This window comes from Capsaspora owczarzaki (genome assembly GCF_000151315.2).
Source record: "Capsaspora owczarzaki ATCC 30864 unplaced genomic scaffold supercont2.1, whole genome shotgun sequence".
Taxonomy (NCBI): domain Eukaryota; class Filasterea; order Ministeriida; family Capsasporidae; genus Capsaspora; species Capsaspora owczarzaki.
Genome location: NW_011887292.1, coordinates 1,210,714 through 1,227,826, shown reverse-complemented (window position 1 = coordinate 1,227,826; position 17,113 = coordinate 1,210,714). Strand labels below are relative to the sequence as shown.

The window sequence follows — 17,113 nt, the reverse complement described above, 5'->3', positions numbered from 1 at the left end:
CTGGGCCATCTTTTCATTCTCTCTGCTCATCATCATCATCATCATTGATTTTCAGTTATCTCTTTGTATTTCAGATTTCGCTTGCTGATTCCTTCACTCCTTGTTTTTGTCCCCCCTTCCTGAATGCTCTCTGCATCTGTGCCCACACTTCGCAGCAGCCATGCGCTGGTGCGCTCTGCCATGACTGCCGCAGTCCGCGCTGCCGCTGCTCCTGCCGCTGCTCCTTCTGCTGCTTCCACCCCAGCGCCTTCCGCTCTGATCAATGCTGCTCAATCGCGCTCGCTCTCTGCGCACGCCGCCGCTCGCCCGTCCGCCGCTCACCGTGCTGCCACGACTCAAACTGTGCGTGATCGTGTTTTTTTTTTTTCATTTTTCATGATTTTTTTTTTATTTTCATGATTTTTTTTTTTTTTTTTTTAAGGTTGGAGAGGTGTTCCCGAGTGTGTATTGGCGCGTTGCAGCGATCGGCTTGCACAAGCGCAACCAAGTGGCAATACAGAGGCGAGAGTGAGAGCCGACATAAGGCCCCTTTGAGGACTTGAAGAAGAAGAAGAAGAAGAAGAAGAAGAAAATTGACCCCTCTATCTCTCTCTCTCTGCCGATGATGGGGATGGATCACGGACCGTTCATGACATCATACGGTGCGTGCAAGTGGAGCAATAGGTAGATCTATCTCAGCTGGGATCAAACGACGAGGCGCGTGTCTGCGATGCGGCGAGAAGAAAACCAACTACGACTGCTCGTCTCACGCTCAAGCGCAACACGCAACGTTGACTCACTGCACCGTGTCCATGTCTCTGCTGCTGTTGAAATTGCTGTTGCTGTGCGTCTAGGTCTCGGCGCTGTCGGCTTCCCGTTTGACCGCTCGATCGATGGTAACACCAACCATTTTCATTTCATCCGGTTCGGTTCCACTAGCCTTGTTCTGACTTGTTTTTTTTTTTTTTGGTTCCTCTTGCTTCCCGTCGTCGACTTTAAATCATTGCTGCAGCGTTCGTTCCACACATCGACTGCTGCTTCGGGCATCGTGCCGTTCAACCTGGCAGACATCGGTGAAGGCATTGCCGAGGCTGAGGTCCTCCAGTGGTTTGTCAATGTCGGCGACAAGGTCGTCCAGTTTGACAAGATCTGCGAGGTGCAGAGTGACAAGGCGACGGTAGAAATCACCTCGCGTTACGAAGGCACTGTTGCCAAGCTGTATTACAAGGTGCACGACATGGCCAAGGTTGGCTCCGTGCTGGTTGATATTGATGTTGCGGGAGCTGCTGGTGCTGGATCTGCCGCGCCATCCGCTACTCCTGCTGCTGCGGCTGCATCTGCCACATCTGCCTCCTCTGCCTCCTCCTCTGCTGCTGCTGCTGCTGCTGCTCCCGCTGCTGCCGCGTCGGATGCTCTCAGTCTTGCCACCCCGGCCGTTCGTCGGCTAATAAAGGAGCACAACCTGTCGCTCAAGCAGATTGTCGGCACTGGCCGTGACGGTCGTGTTCTGAAGGAGGACGTCCTGAACTTTGTCGCCAACGGTGGTCGCTCTGCCGCCCCCGCTGCCGCCGCCCCCGTTGTTGCTGCAGCGCCTGCATCGACTGCCTCTGCTGCCGCCAGCACCGCCACCACCGCTACTCCTGCAGCAGCCCCAGTTTCGGTGGCACCTGTCCGAGGCGATCGTGTGGAGCCCATTCGTGGCTTCAAGCGCACCATGATCAAGTCGATGAATGCCGCCAACCTCATTCCCCACTTTAACTACTGCGACGAGATTGTCATGAACCGCCTCATCTCCTTCCGTACCGACCTGAAGCCCTTGGCAGAGTCGCGTGGCGTCAAGCTGACGTACATGCCCATCATGATCAAGGCTGCGTCGCTTGCCCTCCTGCGCTACCCCATCCTCAACTCGTCGCTGAACGCCGACGCTACCGAAATCACATACAAGGGATCGCACAACATTGGTGTCGCAATGGACACTCCTGGAGGCCTCGTTGTCCCCAACATTAAGAACGTCCAGGACAAGTCCATTTTCGAGGTCGCAGCGGAACTCAACCGCCTGCAGCAGGCGGGCTCCAAGGGCCAGCTTCGCGCCGAAGACTTGACCGGTGGCACGTTCACGCTGTCGAACATTGGCACCGTTGGCGGCACCTACATGAAGCCCATTATTGTCGTTCCCGAGGTTGCCATCGGCGCCATTGGCAAGATCCAAAAGCTCCCTCGCTTCAACGAAGACGATTCCGTCTATGCCGCACACATCATGCAGGTCAGCTGGTCGGCCGATCACCGCGTCATTGATGGCGTCACCATGGCCAGCTTCTCCAACTTGTGGAAGTCCTACATTGAAAACCCCCAGAGCATGGTTGTGGACCTCAAGTAAACATTGCCTTGCTTGTCCATCATCCTGTTTTCGGTTTTCAACTGCTATGTGATTTGTCTCTTCCGCAAAATCCCACCCCCCATTGTTTTGTCACCTTACCGCAATAAATAACACTGAACGCCAAAAACACAACAAAATTCGATGCGATGTTTGCAAGTTCATTGGAAAATGTCTTGCTCACACGCTTTATTTTTTCTCAGACTGCATCTCTGATTCAACGTCGAAAATCACAATTCAAACTCAACAATCTACAAGGCTGCTATCGCCTCAAAACAGAACGGCACGAGCTTGCTCGTGGCGGATATCCTTCAACCACCCAGGCGTAGCAACAGTCACGTATTGCGATTGTCCACGCACTGGGGTAAGTGGCGCGCGACTGCGATGTGGTGTCGACGGGGAGCCGCAGGATGTGTAGGTCTTTTGCAAGTCCAGCATGGTCGATCGCTCACGTTCCAAAGTCTGCAGATTGCAAAAAACAAACAAACAAACAAGCAAAAAAACTCGTACGTCAGAAGCCGACACGATCTGGCAATGGTAATGGCAATGGCATGGAGCAGGGTTTGACCTACCTTTCGCTCCTGCTGGATCAACTCGCGCTCCTTTGCCAACTTGATGGAAGCGTCAGTGTAGTGCTTGCGCTCCTGCTCGAAACAAGCGCGCTCTTGTTCAAACCGGCGCTTGGCGTCCAGCTGATTTTCAAAGCAAGGAACTCGAGTGTTAGCTCCAAGTTTCAGTTTCAGACAATGCACAGCGATTCCTATGTGCACTCACCAATTCCTCGTGCTCTTCAACAAGGTACGAATCGGACACGTTAGTCATACGAGCGGCCGCCAGGAGAACAGCGTCGCCACCGCTTGCCTCCGACTGGAAGACGTTCTGCTGCAACAATTCATCCTGCTGCTGGATGATGGTCTCAAGTTGAGCCATCTGCTCTTGCATTGCTGCAACAGTGGCCGTGTGCATGGTTTGGTGCTCGGCCAATCGCTGCTGCATGTCAAAATTGCTGAGCGAGGCAATCCTGCTCTCGTTCAGGTTGTTTGCTAGCGAGTCACCTCCCACACCACGCTCGGCACGAGTTTGCTCCGCTTCTTGCAACGCCAGAGTACGTGTCTGGTTGAGCAATGCGAGCAAATCGGCGATGGCGCGCATTTGCGCCTGGGCACTCTTTTCGATGGCGGGCAAACCTGTAGCCATCGGCTGGTTGAACGCAGCCACAGGCACAGGCGTGATTGCCAACGTGACAACTTTGCTGTCATCCAGGCCATTCTCCTTGGCATTCTTCTTTGCGGCGCTTGCAACCTGCTCGTTCAATTCGTCAATGACTGGCAGAAACGAGGCAACACTTTCGGCGAGGAAAGTATGCGTGGTCAGCAACGCCTGACGAAGGGTTGCGTTTTCTTCTGCGAGCACGCGTTGGCGTTCCTATTTGCCAACGAAGGCAAGTCAATCGAAGGCAAGTCAATCGAAAAAGAAAGAAAAAAACAGTCAGCGCAGAGATGCAATCGTGACTTTTTTTTTTTTTTTTTTTTTTTTGCCGTCAGTAGAGTGTATCGACATCCTACCTCGAATGTCGCTTGCACGAAGGCGTGAAATTCATTCTCCTGATCTGCCACCTGCTGCGCACGGGCTCCTGGACGAGAAATGTCCACTCGCTTGGGGGCGTTCACAATTTCCATGCCAAACTTGGCGTTGCTCTTTCGGTCGACTTGCAACTTGGCCAGCTGGTCCTTGACGGCGAGATGTTCGCGCTCGCGTCGACGGGCTTCGACCTGGTATTCCTTCTCCTTGCTTTGCATGGAAGTTTTGAGCTTGGAGTGCTGCGAGCGTCAACCGTAGCTCATTTCGAATGAGAAATTTTGCATAGGGTCGTTTCACAGCGAAAAGCCGTTGTTTCTGATTCACTGACCTCTTCTTTTTCAGAACGGAGCTGGTCCCAGGTCTTGTTGTACTTGTCCATCAGCCTCGACTCGTTGGCATGTTTGGCCGAGATTTCCCGCTCTGCCTGGGCGAGTTCGTCGCGCAAACGCTCGGACTGCTGCTGGCTGTATTCCAAGTCGCTTTGCATGCGGTAGAGTTGCGTTTGCAGCTCCTGCGCAAGGGTCATAGTCATTGGACCAGTCAGTCAAGCTTGTTCCCAAACGACAATGTATACTTTGATGTTGGGTTTGGCTGCAGTGTTTGTTGGACTGAGGGAAAATGCGACGTTTGTGTGCTTTTTTTTTTTTTTTTTCGTTGAAACTGTTTCAAAATTTTGACAGGTTTTGAAACGACTGTTTCGCCAGATTTCTTCTGACTTGCAGCAAACAAACCGCCACTCACGCTCCTTTCTCACTGATACTCTAGTGTACGTTTACTTCACGACAAAAGCGACATACCCAGCCCAGCAGGACGGTGGGGCGAGGACAAGACGAACGAATTGGGGGCGAAACACAAAACTCGTCAAAAAACCGTTCGCTCGCTTACCTCACTTCGCGCGACAAGCTGAGGAATCGAGTCCATCGGGGGAGCAGTTGACGAATGCTGCTGCTGCTGCTGCTGCTGCATATTAAACTGCTCCGGGTCGAATCGCAGCGACGGGTCGAGTGGCGCAGCGGCCATCGTCGAGGTCATTGGAATAAACGTCAAAACGTCCATTTTTCAGTGTCAATGGCTTTGTTCAGTGAGTGAAAAAGTAGACTAAAACAAAAAAAGTTCCTCTTATTTTTGAGGATGACTGATTGTGAGATCAGCAGCTTTACTTATTTGAATAGGACCTCATTCATCATTCGTTATCACTGCTGTCGGGAGCAAGATGAGCGGAAATGAGGTGAACAAGCTAACAAAAGTTGTGTGCTTTGGACAGTTTGACATGGGCTTCTGTGCTGACCATCCCCTCGCCTCTCAAACAATCAACATTGCGTTGACTGTGCTGCATCCTTCAATGTTCATGCTCATAGGCTCGACCGGCGTCGGGAACGGGCCACGCCTTCGAGTTCCACGGTAACACACTCACCCACACACACACACACACACACACACACACGTACAGACGCCTTCCCCCCGATGACTAGATGGGGCTCCAGTGCTGACAACACGCCGTCTACTGAAAGCCACTCACGGCACTGCGCTCTGGCCGCGTATTGGGAGCCGTTGAGAGTGCAGGACAGCGATTCTTCGCCCTGTTGGCCTGCGTGGCAGCAAAGCTCACTGTGACGCTTGTTCTATGCAGACTTGTCAGGAAGCTCGGACATTACAGGAACGCTCAATACACGCACTGGACGCGCGGGCGCCGACGACAACGACAGCCTGAATGGGGATGGCTGTGAGTTACTCAGACAAGCGAGACTTTCATTCGGACTCGAGCCAAAGCACAATCTCACGCATGGTTGCTATTTTGCTTGGGTTGTGATGCACGATTTTATGGGGGCGATTTTTTTTTTTTGCAGCGTTTGGATTTAGCGACAACGTTACGCTTCTTCGCGAGGAGAATGCAGCACAGCGAAATTACGGCGCGCCCATCTGGTCGTTGGAGTACTACGCTCAGTTCTTCAACATTGAGACTCATGTGGTACGGTGTAGAGATGCTCGTGGTTGAACAAACCAGTTTGCGCCGTGCTGAAATTGCCAATTCAATGCAAATGTGTGCTTGCTTCCCCGATCCTAGGTGCGGCGGCGCTTGGTCACTGCGTTATGGCCGTTTGGCGCCCGCATGCTCGACACCTTGAACTCCAATCCCGATCTTTATGGTACCGAGCCCTCGCGACATTTTGACGAAGGTGCTTTGTACGTTTTTTTTTTCCGCCTTGTTTGACTTGAGCATTTTTTTGTGCCGCACAATTCCTCGTCTCTCAGGTCCAATCTGGATTTCAACCACACTCGTGTTTGCAATGGCCATGGCTGGAAACTTTTCCAGCTATCTCGCTTCTGAAACGGCGTGGCAGTACGATTTCGAAATGGTCACTTTCGGCGCCACTTCTGTGTATGGTTACGTGCTCGTTGTCCCGCTCCTCTTGTGGGCTGCATTGCGATGGTTGATTGGCAATGGTCGTATCGCCTTTACCGAGCTGGTGTGCCTGTACGGCTACTCGCTCTCCATCTTCATCCCAGTGGCGGTAAGGCAATTGCATGTTGCAGACAATGTCCGGGTTTCTTTATTTAAGGGATCTGACCTTGGCAATTTTTCGATATGCAGTTGCTATCTATTTTCCAAGTCGAGTGGTTCCGATGGCTGGCAGTAATAATCGCGCTGTTCTTTTCAGGTAAGTTTTGGAGGGTTTTTTTTTTCTTGTCGATTGTTGGTTTTCTGAGTTTGTGGAATGGCTCCATCATGAGGCAACAATCGAGGCGGATTTCTCTGTCTCACACGCTCTTGCACAACATCCTTGCACAACAATCATCAGGGGGCGCTCTTCTGACAAACATCTGGCCGCTGCTGCGAACGCATCCCCATCGCATTAGTTATGGCATCTGTGCGGCAATGCTGTTGTCGCATGCCACTCTCGCCATCGTTTTCAAGCTCTTCTTTTTCGAGTACAATGCGGCAGTTGGCTCGTCAGGCAACACTCCGGCGCCAGCACCATCTCACACGCCAGTACCATCTCCCTCGCCATGAGTTTGTTCCGATTGATTTGTGCTGGCCGAGCATCCACTGCCTCTTTCCGCGTTTGTTTGTTGTTTTGCTATGCGACTACACTTTGTGATTTTGTGTCGCTTCACCAACATTACACGACCAACTCGCTGGTCTTTCCATCCCATTTCGTTGTGTGTGTCTATCGTTGACTTGCACTCGTGGAGAATGTCGAATCTCAATCTCAATCTCAACCTCATTCTCACTCCGCTCTCAGTCCATCTCTATTGTCATGCTGCACTCACTTCAGCGCGTTCGCAGCGGGCTGTCTCCTGCCATCGCTTCCATGCGGTGGATGTCGCGTTCCAGCACCACGATCGCCATTGCGCATCCTTCATCGCGCAATGCATCCTCATCCTCATCATCATTGTCGACTGGCATGGTCCTCCCTGCGACGAGCGCTGCGACTGGAGCGATCGCCAAGACGCGCGCTCAGTCGCTTCCCGCGTTGCTCTCCTCGTCCTCCGCAGTGACACTTCCGCATCGCCGCTATAGCAACGACGTTGCAAACACACACGTCGTCCGGCTACGCTTCCAGTCCGTCCGGAGCGTGCTGGTGGAAGGCAATGCAGGCGACCATGTTGTCGGTAATGCACTGGGCCCAATAGAAGCTGCTTCCTCACTTCCCCCCGCCTCTCCTTGCTCTCGATCTGCCGTTCGTTGACTGACTGTTTTTGGTTGTGCGCTGCGTGCTTGCCGACGCAGTGTCCGGGTGGGTGCGATCGGTGCGTGCCCAAAAGTCAGTGTCGTTCGCCGAGCTGAGCGATGGCTCCACACTGAAGAGCATTCAGATCGTCCTCAAGCCTGGCCAAGAGAAGGACATTGCAACGGGCGCTTGCATCAAAGTGACGGGCAAGCTTGTACGTCTCCAAGTGAAAGTGATGTGACGGGCGGATTGTGGGCAGGATATTTTGCTCTCTGCTAATCCTCGAGAACTGTTTCAGGTTGCCAGTCCAGGACAAGGCCAAGCGTTGGAAATCGACGCGTCTGAAATTGTCGTTCTGGGAACATCCGACCAAACAGACTATCCGCTTCAGAAGAAGCGACACACGAACGAGTTTCTGCGCGACATTGCGCACCTTCGTGCACGTACCAACAGCGGCGGGGCCATTCTACGCGTGCGGAATGCACTGACTATGGCGTACGGCAGGCGGTTTTGTTTGTTTGGCGTTCCTCTGTCGAGTGGAGTGTTGTCGCAGATGTGGGAGCGTTTAACATCTCACTCATGGATTCCTCACCCAAACAATTCCCCAGAATTCATCGCCACTTCCAGGACAAAGACTTTTTAAATGTCAATACACCCATCATTACAAGCAGTGACTGTGAAGGCGCTGGATCCCTCTTTCGCTTGGAAACCTCGCCAGCCGCCGCCGTGGGCGCGGATGCTGCTGCCGCTTCCCAGCCACCCGCACCCCACGAGTCCTTCTTTGGACACCCAGCGTACCTGACGTGCTCCGGGCAGCTGCATGCTGAAGCTGTGGCGAGCGGCATGTCTCGCGTTTACGTGCTTGGCCCGACTTTTCGCGCCGAGAACTCCCACACCAAGCGACACATGGCCGAGTTTTACATGCTCGAGGCGGAACAGTTCTTTATCGACCAGATGGACGAGCTGCTCGACCTCACCAGCGACTGCGTCAAGGATCTGACTGCCACCATCGTTTCCAAGTGCAGCGATGATCTTGCGCACTTTCAAAGGCATGTCGATTCCAACCTGCTGGAGCGTCTGCACAACACGATCGAGCAGCCATTTGCGCGCCTGACCTACACCGAGGCCGTCGAAATTCTTGAAGAGCGACGCACCATGTTCAAGGTCGATCCCAAGTGGGGCGTGGATCTGAATAGCGATCACGAGCGTTTCCTGTGCGAGCAGTACTGCAAGCGTCCCGTGTTTATTACCGACTACCCAGCGGCCATCAAGCCATTTTACATGCGTCGCAACATGGACAACAAGACTGTCGCTGCTATGGACTTGCTTGTGCCTGGGATTGGCGAGCTGGTGGGCGGCAGCCTTCGTGAAGAGCGCGCATCCGTGCTCATGCAAATCATGCGGAGCCATCAAATGTTGCCGCAAATGCAGTGGTACCTGGACTTGCGTCGGTATGGCACGGCACCCCATGGCGGGTTTGGCATGGGCTTTGAGCGGCTGATGATGTATTTGACGGGGACGGAGAACGTGCGTGATACGATTCCATTCCCGCGCACTGCAGGACAATGTCGCTATTAATGCAAAAATATACTAGAGCGCTCAATTGCCACCAATAGGGCCGTTGCTTATGTTTATTCCATCGTCTGCGCAGCCATTTCGCGCAGAAACACCTCCAGGCGTTTCGCCAGAGTGTCAAGTTCACCAGGGACCTGGCCGGCTACTTGTAGATTAGACAGCATCTTGAAAAGTTTGGAGAGTAGAGGCAGAAATACCTCGAGATCAAAGGGTTCAGCCAGGTTGTCAGCGTTGTCGTCCGCACCGCACATGGTCGGACTTGCGGCTTCGGATTCACTCCCATCGCCGTCGTCCTCGTCGCTCGAGTCGTGTCCATAAGCACCTATTAGAGAAAGCGCAGCAACGTGCGTGACGAGCGCTCCTTCATCAGGGTCTATGGATTCCGACACGCGTCTGTGCAGTCGAGTGACCACCGCATTCACTTCATCGAGCGTGCACTGATGATGCGGAAAATCTTGCACAAGTATTCGAAAGGCAAGAGCAAAAAACTCGAGGCACGCCACGTTTTCCATACACTCTTCGAGCAGCGCGCCTGGCGAATCTGAAAACTGTCGGAGCGCAAGCACTGTGAGCATCGAGGGACTCAGTAGATCGTCCAGCAGCCACGTCTGCCGAACTGTGTCTACCGTCGAGCGCAACGCTTCAGGCAACGCGGATTGGGCGAGGAGGCGAGCGGTCGCAAGTTCGCAGCGAAGCAAAGGCGACAAGAGCCGGAAGATGACCGTATTATCTTGAAGCGATAACAGTTGTAGAATGCCAACCAGGGTGTTTCGCTGCATCCGTTCATAGTCCATCGTATCGGGCAAGACGTTGTGCAGAGAGTGGAGCGTGGGCGCGAGCAAATGTTGCGCGTGCAATACCACCTTGATGGCCTGCGAGCCAGCAGCAAGTTCGGAAGCAAGCTCGGCGCAGGTTCGATCAAAGAGTTGAGCTGCCAACTGCTCAGCGAGAGTGCCAATCGAGCTCGTAAGCCTGGCAAGCAGAGCGAGTTGCTTCCACCAGATTATTGCAGCACGGCCTGTCGGGGTCGTTTGGACTGGTGCATCCTTTGAGTCTGACACGAGCGCCAGCGCTGTGCACGCCACAAGCCGAACGCGAGCAGCGAGCGGCACCTGCGGATTGGACGCGAGTTCCGTGAAGCGCCGCACCAACCCCACCAGCGATTGGCGCGGACCAAACATGCAATCTGCACGAAAGAGCGATCGCATCTGCACAGAGACCAGCCAAGGGTTGAGGTGCACGAGCTGCTGGCTGGCCACGACCGCCAACGCGACCGCTGTGTCGTGGTCGACGACGGTGTCCAGTGTATTGCGTAAAAGCTGAACAAACGCTTGCAAGGCGGTTGCAATGACCACCTGGCTCGTTGCTTGTACATGCGTCTGTGGCAGTACAAGTAGTGGCACAATGGAAGATGACTCTTCCATGAGTGCAGCACAAATGCGTTGAACAAGATTCTCCTGACTTGGGCCATGCAAGCTTGAGAGCGCGCCACGGCAATCTGGGCAGCTACAAGCATGAAACAATGGGGGGGGGGGTGAGCAGAATTAAGCAGTCGTGGGCTTCCTTGTTTTGGGTGAACCGGAGGAAAAAGTTCCAACTAACCAGCTGTCGGACGAACTTGTGGCGTCGCCTGCTTGAATGATTTCGCGAAACATGTCCAACCACACGGCAACGCCTTGTATCATGTTCGATGATTGCGCACGATGCGTCAGGAGCAACACTTGCATTTGTGCAAAGCTTTGTGCGACTACTTGTGAAGCTTGACTTTCCTCCTATCGGCAAAAAAGTGGACAAATCGTTCAGCTCGACTGTTTAGGTTCAATAATGCAACAAAAGGCCTCAAGAAATCCTTACAATAACATACAGCAGCCCGCGGACTACCTTGGCAGCCATGTGCGCGACTGGGCGGGAGCGAGATGTGAAGCAATTGTTCTGAGAAATTTTTTGGCGCCAGCAACGAGTCCAACCGGCAACAACTGAGCGCATCATAGGTCGATCATGCAAGTCCGCCCACCCCCCCCCCGCTCCCTTTCTACTCTAAAATACTGCACCGAACGATCGTGGTTTCTGGCACCCATACCAATGCAGGCATCAGCTTCTCAAAGTGGTCAAGCGCGTATTGTGTCAGCCAGTGTCGATGCGTGGCACACACACGCCCGTTGATCAATCCAAGCCCAGGACTCGCGCTGTCTGACACATCTCGATCGCCATTGAACGTTGTCAACCGTCTGCTGGCAGGCAGGGGGAAGACATCGACGAGCGCCGACAGCGATTCGAGCTGCAGCGCCAACAAGCTCTGAGCGCTGCTATGCAACGACCCGCTTCCACAGAGCAACCCGCACGCTGCTTCAGCCCGTTGCGCCACCTTGCTCCATCCCGGGCAGCCGTGATGATCGAGTGGTTCCGCCTCGCGTCGCCGTTTCATCCTGGCAAAAACGCTTTCAATTTCACCGAAAAAAAAAAAATGGACGCTCAATCGATGTTGATCAACGTTGTCACGGCGAAGTTGAATGTCGTTCAATACTACTGATGAAGGACTGAGCATTTGTGATCTCTCAGCACATCACAAGCAAAGTCAGATCAGCGTCAGTCCTCGTTTTCCGTTTGAACAATGGTCGCGTCTGCCGTCTTCCTGCTCGATCTCAAGGGGAAGGTGCTGATCTCCCGCAACTACCGCGGCGACATCCCCATGAATGCCGTCGACCGCTTCATGCCTCTCCTGCTCGACATGGAGGAGGAAGGCACCTCGTCCCCCATTGTGATTGCAGACGGCGTTACGTTCGTCTACGTCAAGCACAGCAATGTCTATTGTACGTTCGTTCAGATTCTCCCCTGCCTTCCCCACCATTCACCCGCCTCCAAGAAAGCGGCTGCCCATCGAGTGCTCGCTGCATTGCAAACCCTTGATCCCGACCATTGGCTTTTGACCATTGCACTGAACTGACCGTTGAACTTTTTTTTTTTTTTTTTTTTTTTGCTTGTTTTGCTCCTTGAAACCCCTTCCCTCTCCTACCCTCCCTCACACACACCTGTGCCTTCGCTTCTCCAGTGGTGGCCACGACCAAGCGTAACGCCAACGTCGCCATGATCTTTGTCTACCTGCATAAGCTTCTCACGGTAAGGCAACCCAAAACCCAAAACCCAACGACAAAAAAGTCTTGGATCTCGTTTTTTTTTTTTTTTTTTGGTCGAGCGAGCGAGCGACAACTATCAGCGAGGCGCGTTTTGCGGCGGCAGTGCGATGATGGGACGATGCACCGTTGAACATGTTCCCTCTACTACGGGCGCGGCTTTGTGCGGTGAGGGAGGGCAGGAGTTGCAGCGAACAATCGACGAAAAAAACAATCACACAATTGAATTTTGATTTTATTATTGCTGATTTTTTTTTTCCCATTGCTTTTTTGGCTCACTCTCAACTCTGCTTGCTTTGGCAGGTCTTCACCGAGTATTTCAAGGAACTCGAGGAAGAGAGCATCCGCGACAACTTTGTCATTGTTTACGAGCTGCTGGACGAGTTGATGGACTTTGGCTACCCGCAGGCCACCGACTCTAAGATTCTCCAATCGTACATTACTCAAGAGTATCACAAAGTAGAGGAGGCGCCACGCCCGCCTGTCGCACTCACGAACGCCGTGTCGTGGAGGCCACCGAACATCAAGTACAAGAAGAACGAGGTGTTCTTGGATGTGGTTGAGTCGGTCAACATGCTTGCAAACGCAAACGGCAACGTTTTGCGGTCTGAGATTGTGGGCGCAGTCAAGATGCGCGTCTTCTTGAGTGGCATGCCCGAGTTGCGGCTGGGCCTCAACGACAAGGTGCTATTCGAGGCAACGGGCCGAACGGCCGGCAAGGCCAAGGCGGTCGAGCTCGAGGACGTCAAATTCCACCAGTGCGTGCGTCTCTCGCGCTTTGAGAACGATCGCACCATTTCTTTCGTGCCACCGGATGGCGAGTTTGAGCTCATGTCCTACCGTCTATCCACCGCCGTCAAGCCGCTGATCTGGATTGAGGCCGTCGTCGAGCGACACTCGCACTCGCGCGTCGAATACCTCATCAAAGCCAAGAGCCAGTTCAAGCGTCGTTCGATTGCCAACAATGTTGATATCGTCATTCCAGTCCCGTCGGATGCTGATTCGCCAAAGTTCAAGACCACCATCGGCACGGTCACGTACTCACCCGAAAAGAACGCCATCGTTTGGAACATCAAGCAGTTCCCTGGCGGCAAAGAGTTCCTCATGCGCGCTCACTTTGGTCTGCCCAGTATTGATGCTGAAGACCAGGAGGGCCGACCACCGATTTCGGTCAAGTTTGAGATTCCATACTTTACAACCTCCGGCATCCAGGTCCGCTATCTTAAAATCATTGAGAACAGCGGCTACCAAGCACTTCCGTGGGTGCGCTACATTACACAAAACGGTGACTACCAATTGCGTATGAACTAAAGCCAAGAAGCCAAGTTCTTGATTTGTTTCTAATCGGGATTCCCTCATTTTTTTTTTGGCTGTTCCGTCTTATTTCTTGGTGGGGGTGCGTGGTTTTTTTTTAAAAACAACGAATCTTTGGAGTGATTCCAACCGCTCGCCTCCTTGTCAATTTTGTGTAACTGTGTGTTGGTATCGGTGTGTTTTTGTGGAATGATAAATTTTGTTGTAAAAGCGGTGTCTCGCAGAGTTTACTTGGTTCCCTGACTCTGGGAAGAGAGGTAGTTGTACATACTGTATCAAACACACAAAATTGTGCAAAGACTACACTACACGATAGGGCTTGCCTGGCTCACTCGAGGAGGGGTACTTTCCACGAGTTTTTGAAGTACTTGCAAAAGCTCGAGCGCCGTCAGCGATTGAGATTCGGCAGCACGAGGAGCAAGCAAAGTTCGATGCGTTAGCGAAAATCGGACATTGCCCAGCTGCTCGAGGCTGGGTGCTCCCGACGTCGGGTCCAACGCCAGCGCATCGAGCTGAGCCGCGTCGATGGTGATGTTGATTGGAACGCCGAGCACATCGCTCACACGCGCCTGCTCGCGGGCACTGGCCCCGAGACGATCGTCAATCAACATGGCGTTGACGGGGAGGATGCCTTGGCGGACAATTGTGTCATGAAGCGCGAGAGCAACCTTTTGCCACTTATCGCGAGTCTCATCACTCAAGCCCAAGCCGCCAAAGGAGAAGCAAACCGCGAAAGGCGCGACCTCAATTGGCCATCGTACGAGGGTCAGGAGATCTGTTTGCTGTTGGTGCTTCGGCGTAGCAGCAGCAGCAGCCCCAGCAGGCGCAGTTGTAGAGGCGGCTGGGGATTGTGCGATCGTCGTTTGCGCGTTGTGCAGCTGGGTTTCGACGAGGGCAGCCAGAATGCGAGAGACACCAAGTCCGTAACAGCCCATCTCCGTGGTAACGCGCTTGTTGGCAGCGTTGGTGAATGTGACGCCCAGAGGTTGCGAGTACTTTTGGCCGAGCAAGAACGCATGTCCCACCTCCATGCCAAGTTTGGTCACCAATGGCGCCATTCGACCGTGGTCGGTAAGGCATGTGCGGCACAAGTCTCCTGCCTCAACCTCGGAGATGTCACACTTGACAACGCCATCTGGAACGCTCAGGTGCTGCTTGAATGCCTGAAGGACTGGCGACTCGAGATTCGGTGGCAACGACGCTGTAGTGGTTGATGTGAACACGTCACAGTAAGTAATCAAGAAAACAAAACAAAAAATCCAGCAGTAAGTAATCAAGAAAACAAAACAAAACAAGAAAAAAAATCCGTCCGAAACGGTATTGAACAACGCACTCCGACGCCAACCGAACTGAAACGTGCACCTACCAGTGAGGGTGTTGTCGAGAAGAATTCGAACGCGCCGTTGCACACTCGCGTTTTCAATCACAGTGCACAGTTTAGACCAATCAAGCCGATGGAGGCGGGCTTGATTGAGCGCGCGTTGTGTCTTCAAGTGGTTGAGCTTTCGGTCATGTCGATGCAGCAGAATGACAAAGTCGTCCACGAGCTGGCCAGTGGCGTCTTCAAGCTGGGAGCCTGAGATACGGACAAAAGTGTTTGCGGCAATGTGTTGGTCTACTTGGCCCACGGCGACTTGAACTCCCAGAGCTTGTGCCAACTTGTCGGCATGCATCAATGCGTGTTGCTCTGCAACATCCACCTCCGCGCCAGAAAGCGCAGGGCGCACGGCGAGGTTGCTGGGCAACGGCGCAACTTGGGCAACAGCCTTCTCCTCGTTCATGGCGTGGTTGCAGCTCGAGCAGACAAGCAGAGTGTCTTCGCCCGCAGGAGAGATGACATGGAATTCATGCGACCGCACGCCGCCAATGTTGCCCGTGTCAGCTTCGGCGCGCACATAGTCCAAGCCGAGGCGGTCAAAAATTCGACCATAGACACCGCAAATCGTATCGTACGTCTTGGCCGCATGCTCAATATCAACATCGAACGTGTACAAGTCTGGCGTCACCAACAGGTCATTGAAATTGCGTAGTTGAGTGCATCAAAACAACAGCTTACTAGCATCAAAATCAACAATAGAACTTACCTTTCATCCAAAACTCTCGCCCGCGCATCAGACCATGCCGAGGCCGAGCCTCGTCGCGGAACTTGCGATCGAGTTGGTACAGCATGAGCGGGAATTGTCCTCGGCCAAGTGGTTTTGTGGCAGCCAGTTCGCAAACCGCTTCTTCGTGCGTCTGCAAGTTGAAACACAATGAGCATTTTTTTTTTTGGGTCGACCAAAAACATCAAGGCAGCGCATCAACAACATGGCCGCCGTCCTACCGGTCCGAGAAGCATGTCACGGCCCTTGCGATCCTGCAACCGGAAAACCTCCTGACCCGAGCTGGTCCATCGGCCTGAAAAGGGAATGAGAAAGGACAATTGAGGTCAAAAAGCGCAACGCATAAAAAGAGTCGAATCAGACGATGCTACGACGTACCTGTCTTATCCCACAGCTCTTTGGTCATGAGCATCGGCAGAGCAGTGCGTTGCGCACCGACAAGTCTGAAAGCAAGACGCACACCGCCCCCCAATGTAAATAACAGCCATGCGTGATGCATGAAATGTCACCCAACCTTACTCTAATTCTTCGCAAATGATGCGTGTGACGTTCTCAAGCGCTCGCAGTCCGACTGGTGTGAGCGCATAGATGCCCGCGGCATGTTGCACCATCAAACCGGCGTACGTGAGGTACTGCCATCCAATCCAACAAAACGCAAAACCAAGTCAAAACACTTCAAGAATGAGCAATCATCGTCCGGTTGAGGTATCACAACATTTGTAAATAACGAAACTGCTTCATTTTGTTTTCTCTCGGTTGATCCGCAGCAGACGAATCAAAGAAGCACGTACCCGATGACTGAGAGTCTTGGCATCGGCGCCCAACGGAGCGAAGAGCGGCGCGAAGAGCGTCGACACAAGGTTTCGCTTGACTGCACGGCGGCCACGCAGTCCATTACTCACTGAGAATGCTGCGCTCTGTCCAACAGCAGCAGTGGCAGCAGCAGCAGCAGCAGCAGTGGCATCGGCGGCAGCGGGAGTGGACGTTGCGTTCTCGGCCTGAGTGCGAGCCATGCGCGCGGATCTCGCAGCCAGCCAAGCGCGCGTCGAGTTTTCGCTTCCAGCAGCAACAGCAGCACTACGCTGATCAAGCGCGATGGGCTTGCGAAGTGGGCGCACGAAGGCGCTGCCCGCGGCGCTGGCCACGAGTTGCGCTGCGGCCAATGCGGCAGAGCGGTTGAGCGCTTCCGGCGAGAGGACTTGCTTGTCTGGCTTGGACGACGAGGACATGCTGCGACTGCACGATGCTGACGATGATGATGATGATGATGATGGTGACGTCGAGCGGTGGATGACAGTCAGGCCAAGGCTAGCAGCCATGCGAGCGCCAGTCCCGCTCTTGCGGCAGCAGCAATGGACGCTCAACATGGCGTATTATTCAGGA

General features: G+C 53.5%; 6 protein-coding genes across 6 annotated transcripts; 3 read left to right on the top strand and 3 right to left on the bottom strand.

The window, feature by feature from the left end:
- The first annotated feature begins 103 nt into the window (after positions 1 to 103).
- On the top strand, positions 104 to 2,486 carry CAOG_00368 (dihydrolipoyl transacylase). The gene is made up of 3 exons (XM_004365182.2): positions 104 to 342; positions 834 to 875; positions 992 to 2,486. Exons 1-3 carry the CDS (start codon positions 124 to 126, stop codon positions 2,354 to 2,356), a joined length of 1,626 nt encoding a protein of 541 aa, XP_004365239.2. The 5' UTR covers positions 104 to 123; the 3' UTR covers positions 2,357 to 2,486.
- An 18-nt stretch (positions 2,487 to 2,504) lies between these two features.
- Positions 2,505 to 5,044, bottom strand: CAOG_00367 (hypothetical protein). Its single transcript, XM_004365181.2, has 6 exons — positions 4,820 to 5,044; positions 4,263 to 4,445; positions 3,919 to 4,173; positions 3,128 to 3,778; positions 2,926 to 3,045; positions 2,505 to 2,815 (listed from the first exon to the last, which is right to left on the bottom strand). The coding sequence occupies exons 1-6, from the start codon at positions 4,988 to 4,990 to the stop codon at positions 2,624 to 2,626; spliced, it is 1,572 nt and encodes a 523-aa protein (XP_004365238.2). The 5' UTR covers positions 4,991 to 5,044; the 3' UTR covers positions 2,505 to 2,623.
- A 103-nt stretch (positions 5,045 to 5,147) lies between these two features.
- CAOG_00366 (asparaginyl-tRNA synthetase) lies at positions 5,148 to 9,242 on the top strand (the record flags this gene model as incomplete). Its single annotated transcript, XM_004365180.2, has 12 exons — positions 5,148 to 5,162; positions 5,293 to 5,335; positions 5,565 to 5,657; positions 5,782 to 5,903; positions 6,000 to 6,111; positions 6,188 to 6,447; positions 6,528 to 6,594; positions 6,736 to 6,926; positions 7,180 to 7,549; positions 7,668 to 7,822; positions 7,907 to 8,103; positions 8,217 to 9,242. The coding sequence occupies 12 exons, from the start codon at positions 5,148 to 5,150 to the stop codon at positions 9,184 to 9,186; spliced, it is 2,595 nt and encodes an 864-aa protein (XP_004365237.1). The 3' UTR covers positions 9,187 to 9,242.
- Positions 9,206 to 11,702, bottom strand: CAOG_00365 (hypothetical protein). The gene is made up of 4 exons (XM_004365179.2): positions 11,264 to 11,702; positions 11,038 to 11,115; positions 10,786 to 10,955; positions 9,206 to 10,689 (listed from the first exon to the last, which is right to left on the bottom strand). The coding sequence occupies exons 1-4, from the start codon at positions 11,606 to 11,608 to the stop codon at positions 9,240 to 9,242; spliced, it is 2,043 nt and encodes a 680-aa protein (XP_004365236.2). The 5' UTR covers positions 11,609 to 11,702; the 3' UTR covers positions 9,206 to 9,239.
- Positions 11,703 to 11,772: 70 nt separating this feature from the next.
- CAOG_00364 (AP-1 complex subunit mu-1) lies at positions 11,773 to 13,833 on the top strand. Its single transcript, XM_004365178.2, has 3 exons — positions 11,773 to 11,993; positions 12,233 to 12,300; positions 12,618 to 13,833. Exons 1-3 carry the CDS (start codon positions 11,795 to 11,797, stop codon positions 13,623 to 13,625), a joined length of 1,275 nt encoding a protein of 424 aa, XP_004365235.1. The 5' UTR covers positions 11,773 to 11,794; the 3' UTR covers positions 13,626 to 13,833.
- CAOG_00363 (prolyl-tRNA synthetase) lies at positions 13,813 to 17,111 on the bottom strand. The gene is made up of 7 exons (XM_004365177.2): positions 16,522 to 17,111; positions 16,250 to 16,362; positions 16,109 to 16,173; positions 15,952 to 16,025; positions 15,713 to 15,863; positions 14,995 to 15,624; positions 13,813 to 14,829 (listed from the first exon to the last, which is right to left on the bottom strand). Exons 1-7 carry the CDS (start codon positions 17,095 to 17,097, stop codon positions 13,934 to 13,936), a joined length of 2,505 nt encoding a protein of 834 aa, XP_004365234.2. The 5' UTR covers positions 17,098 to 17,111; the 3' UTR covers positions 13,813 to 13,933.
- Positions 17,112 to 17,113: the final 2 nt, after the last annotated feature.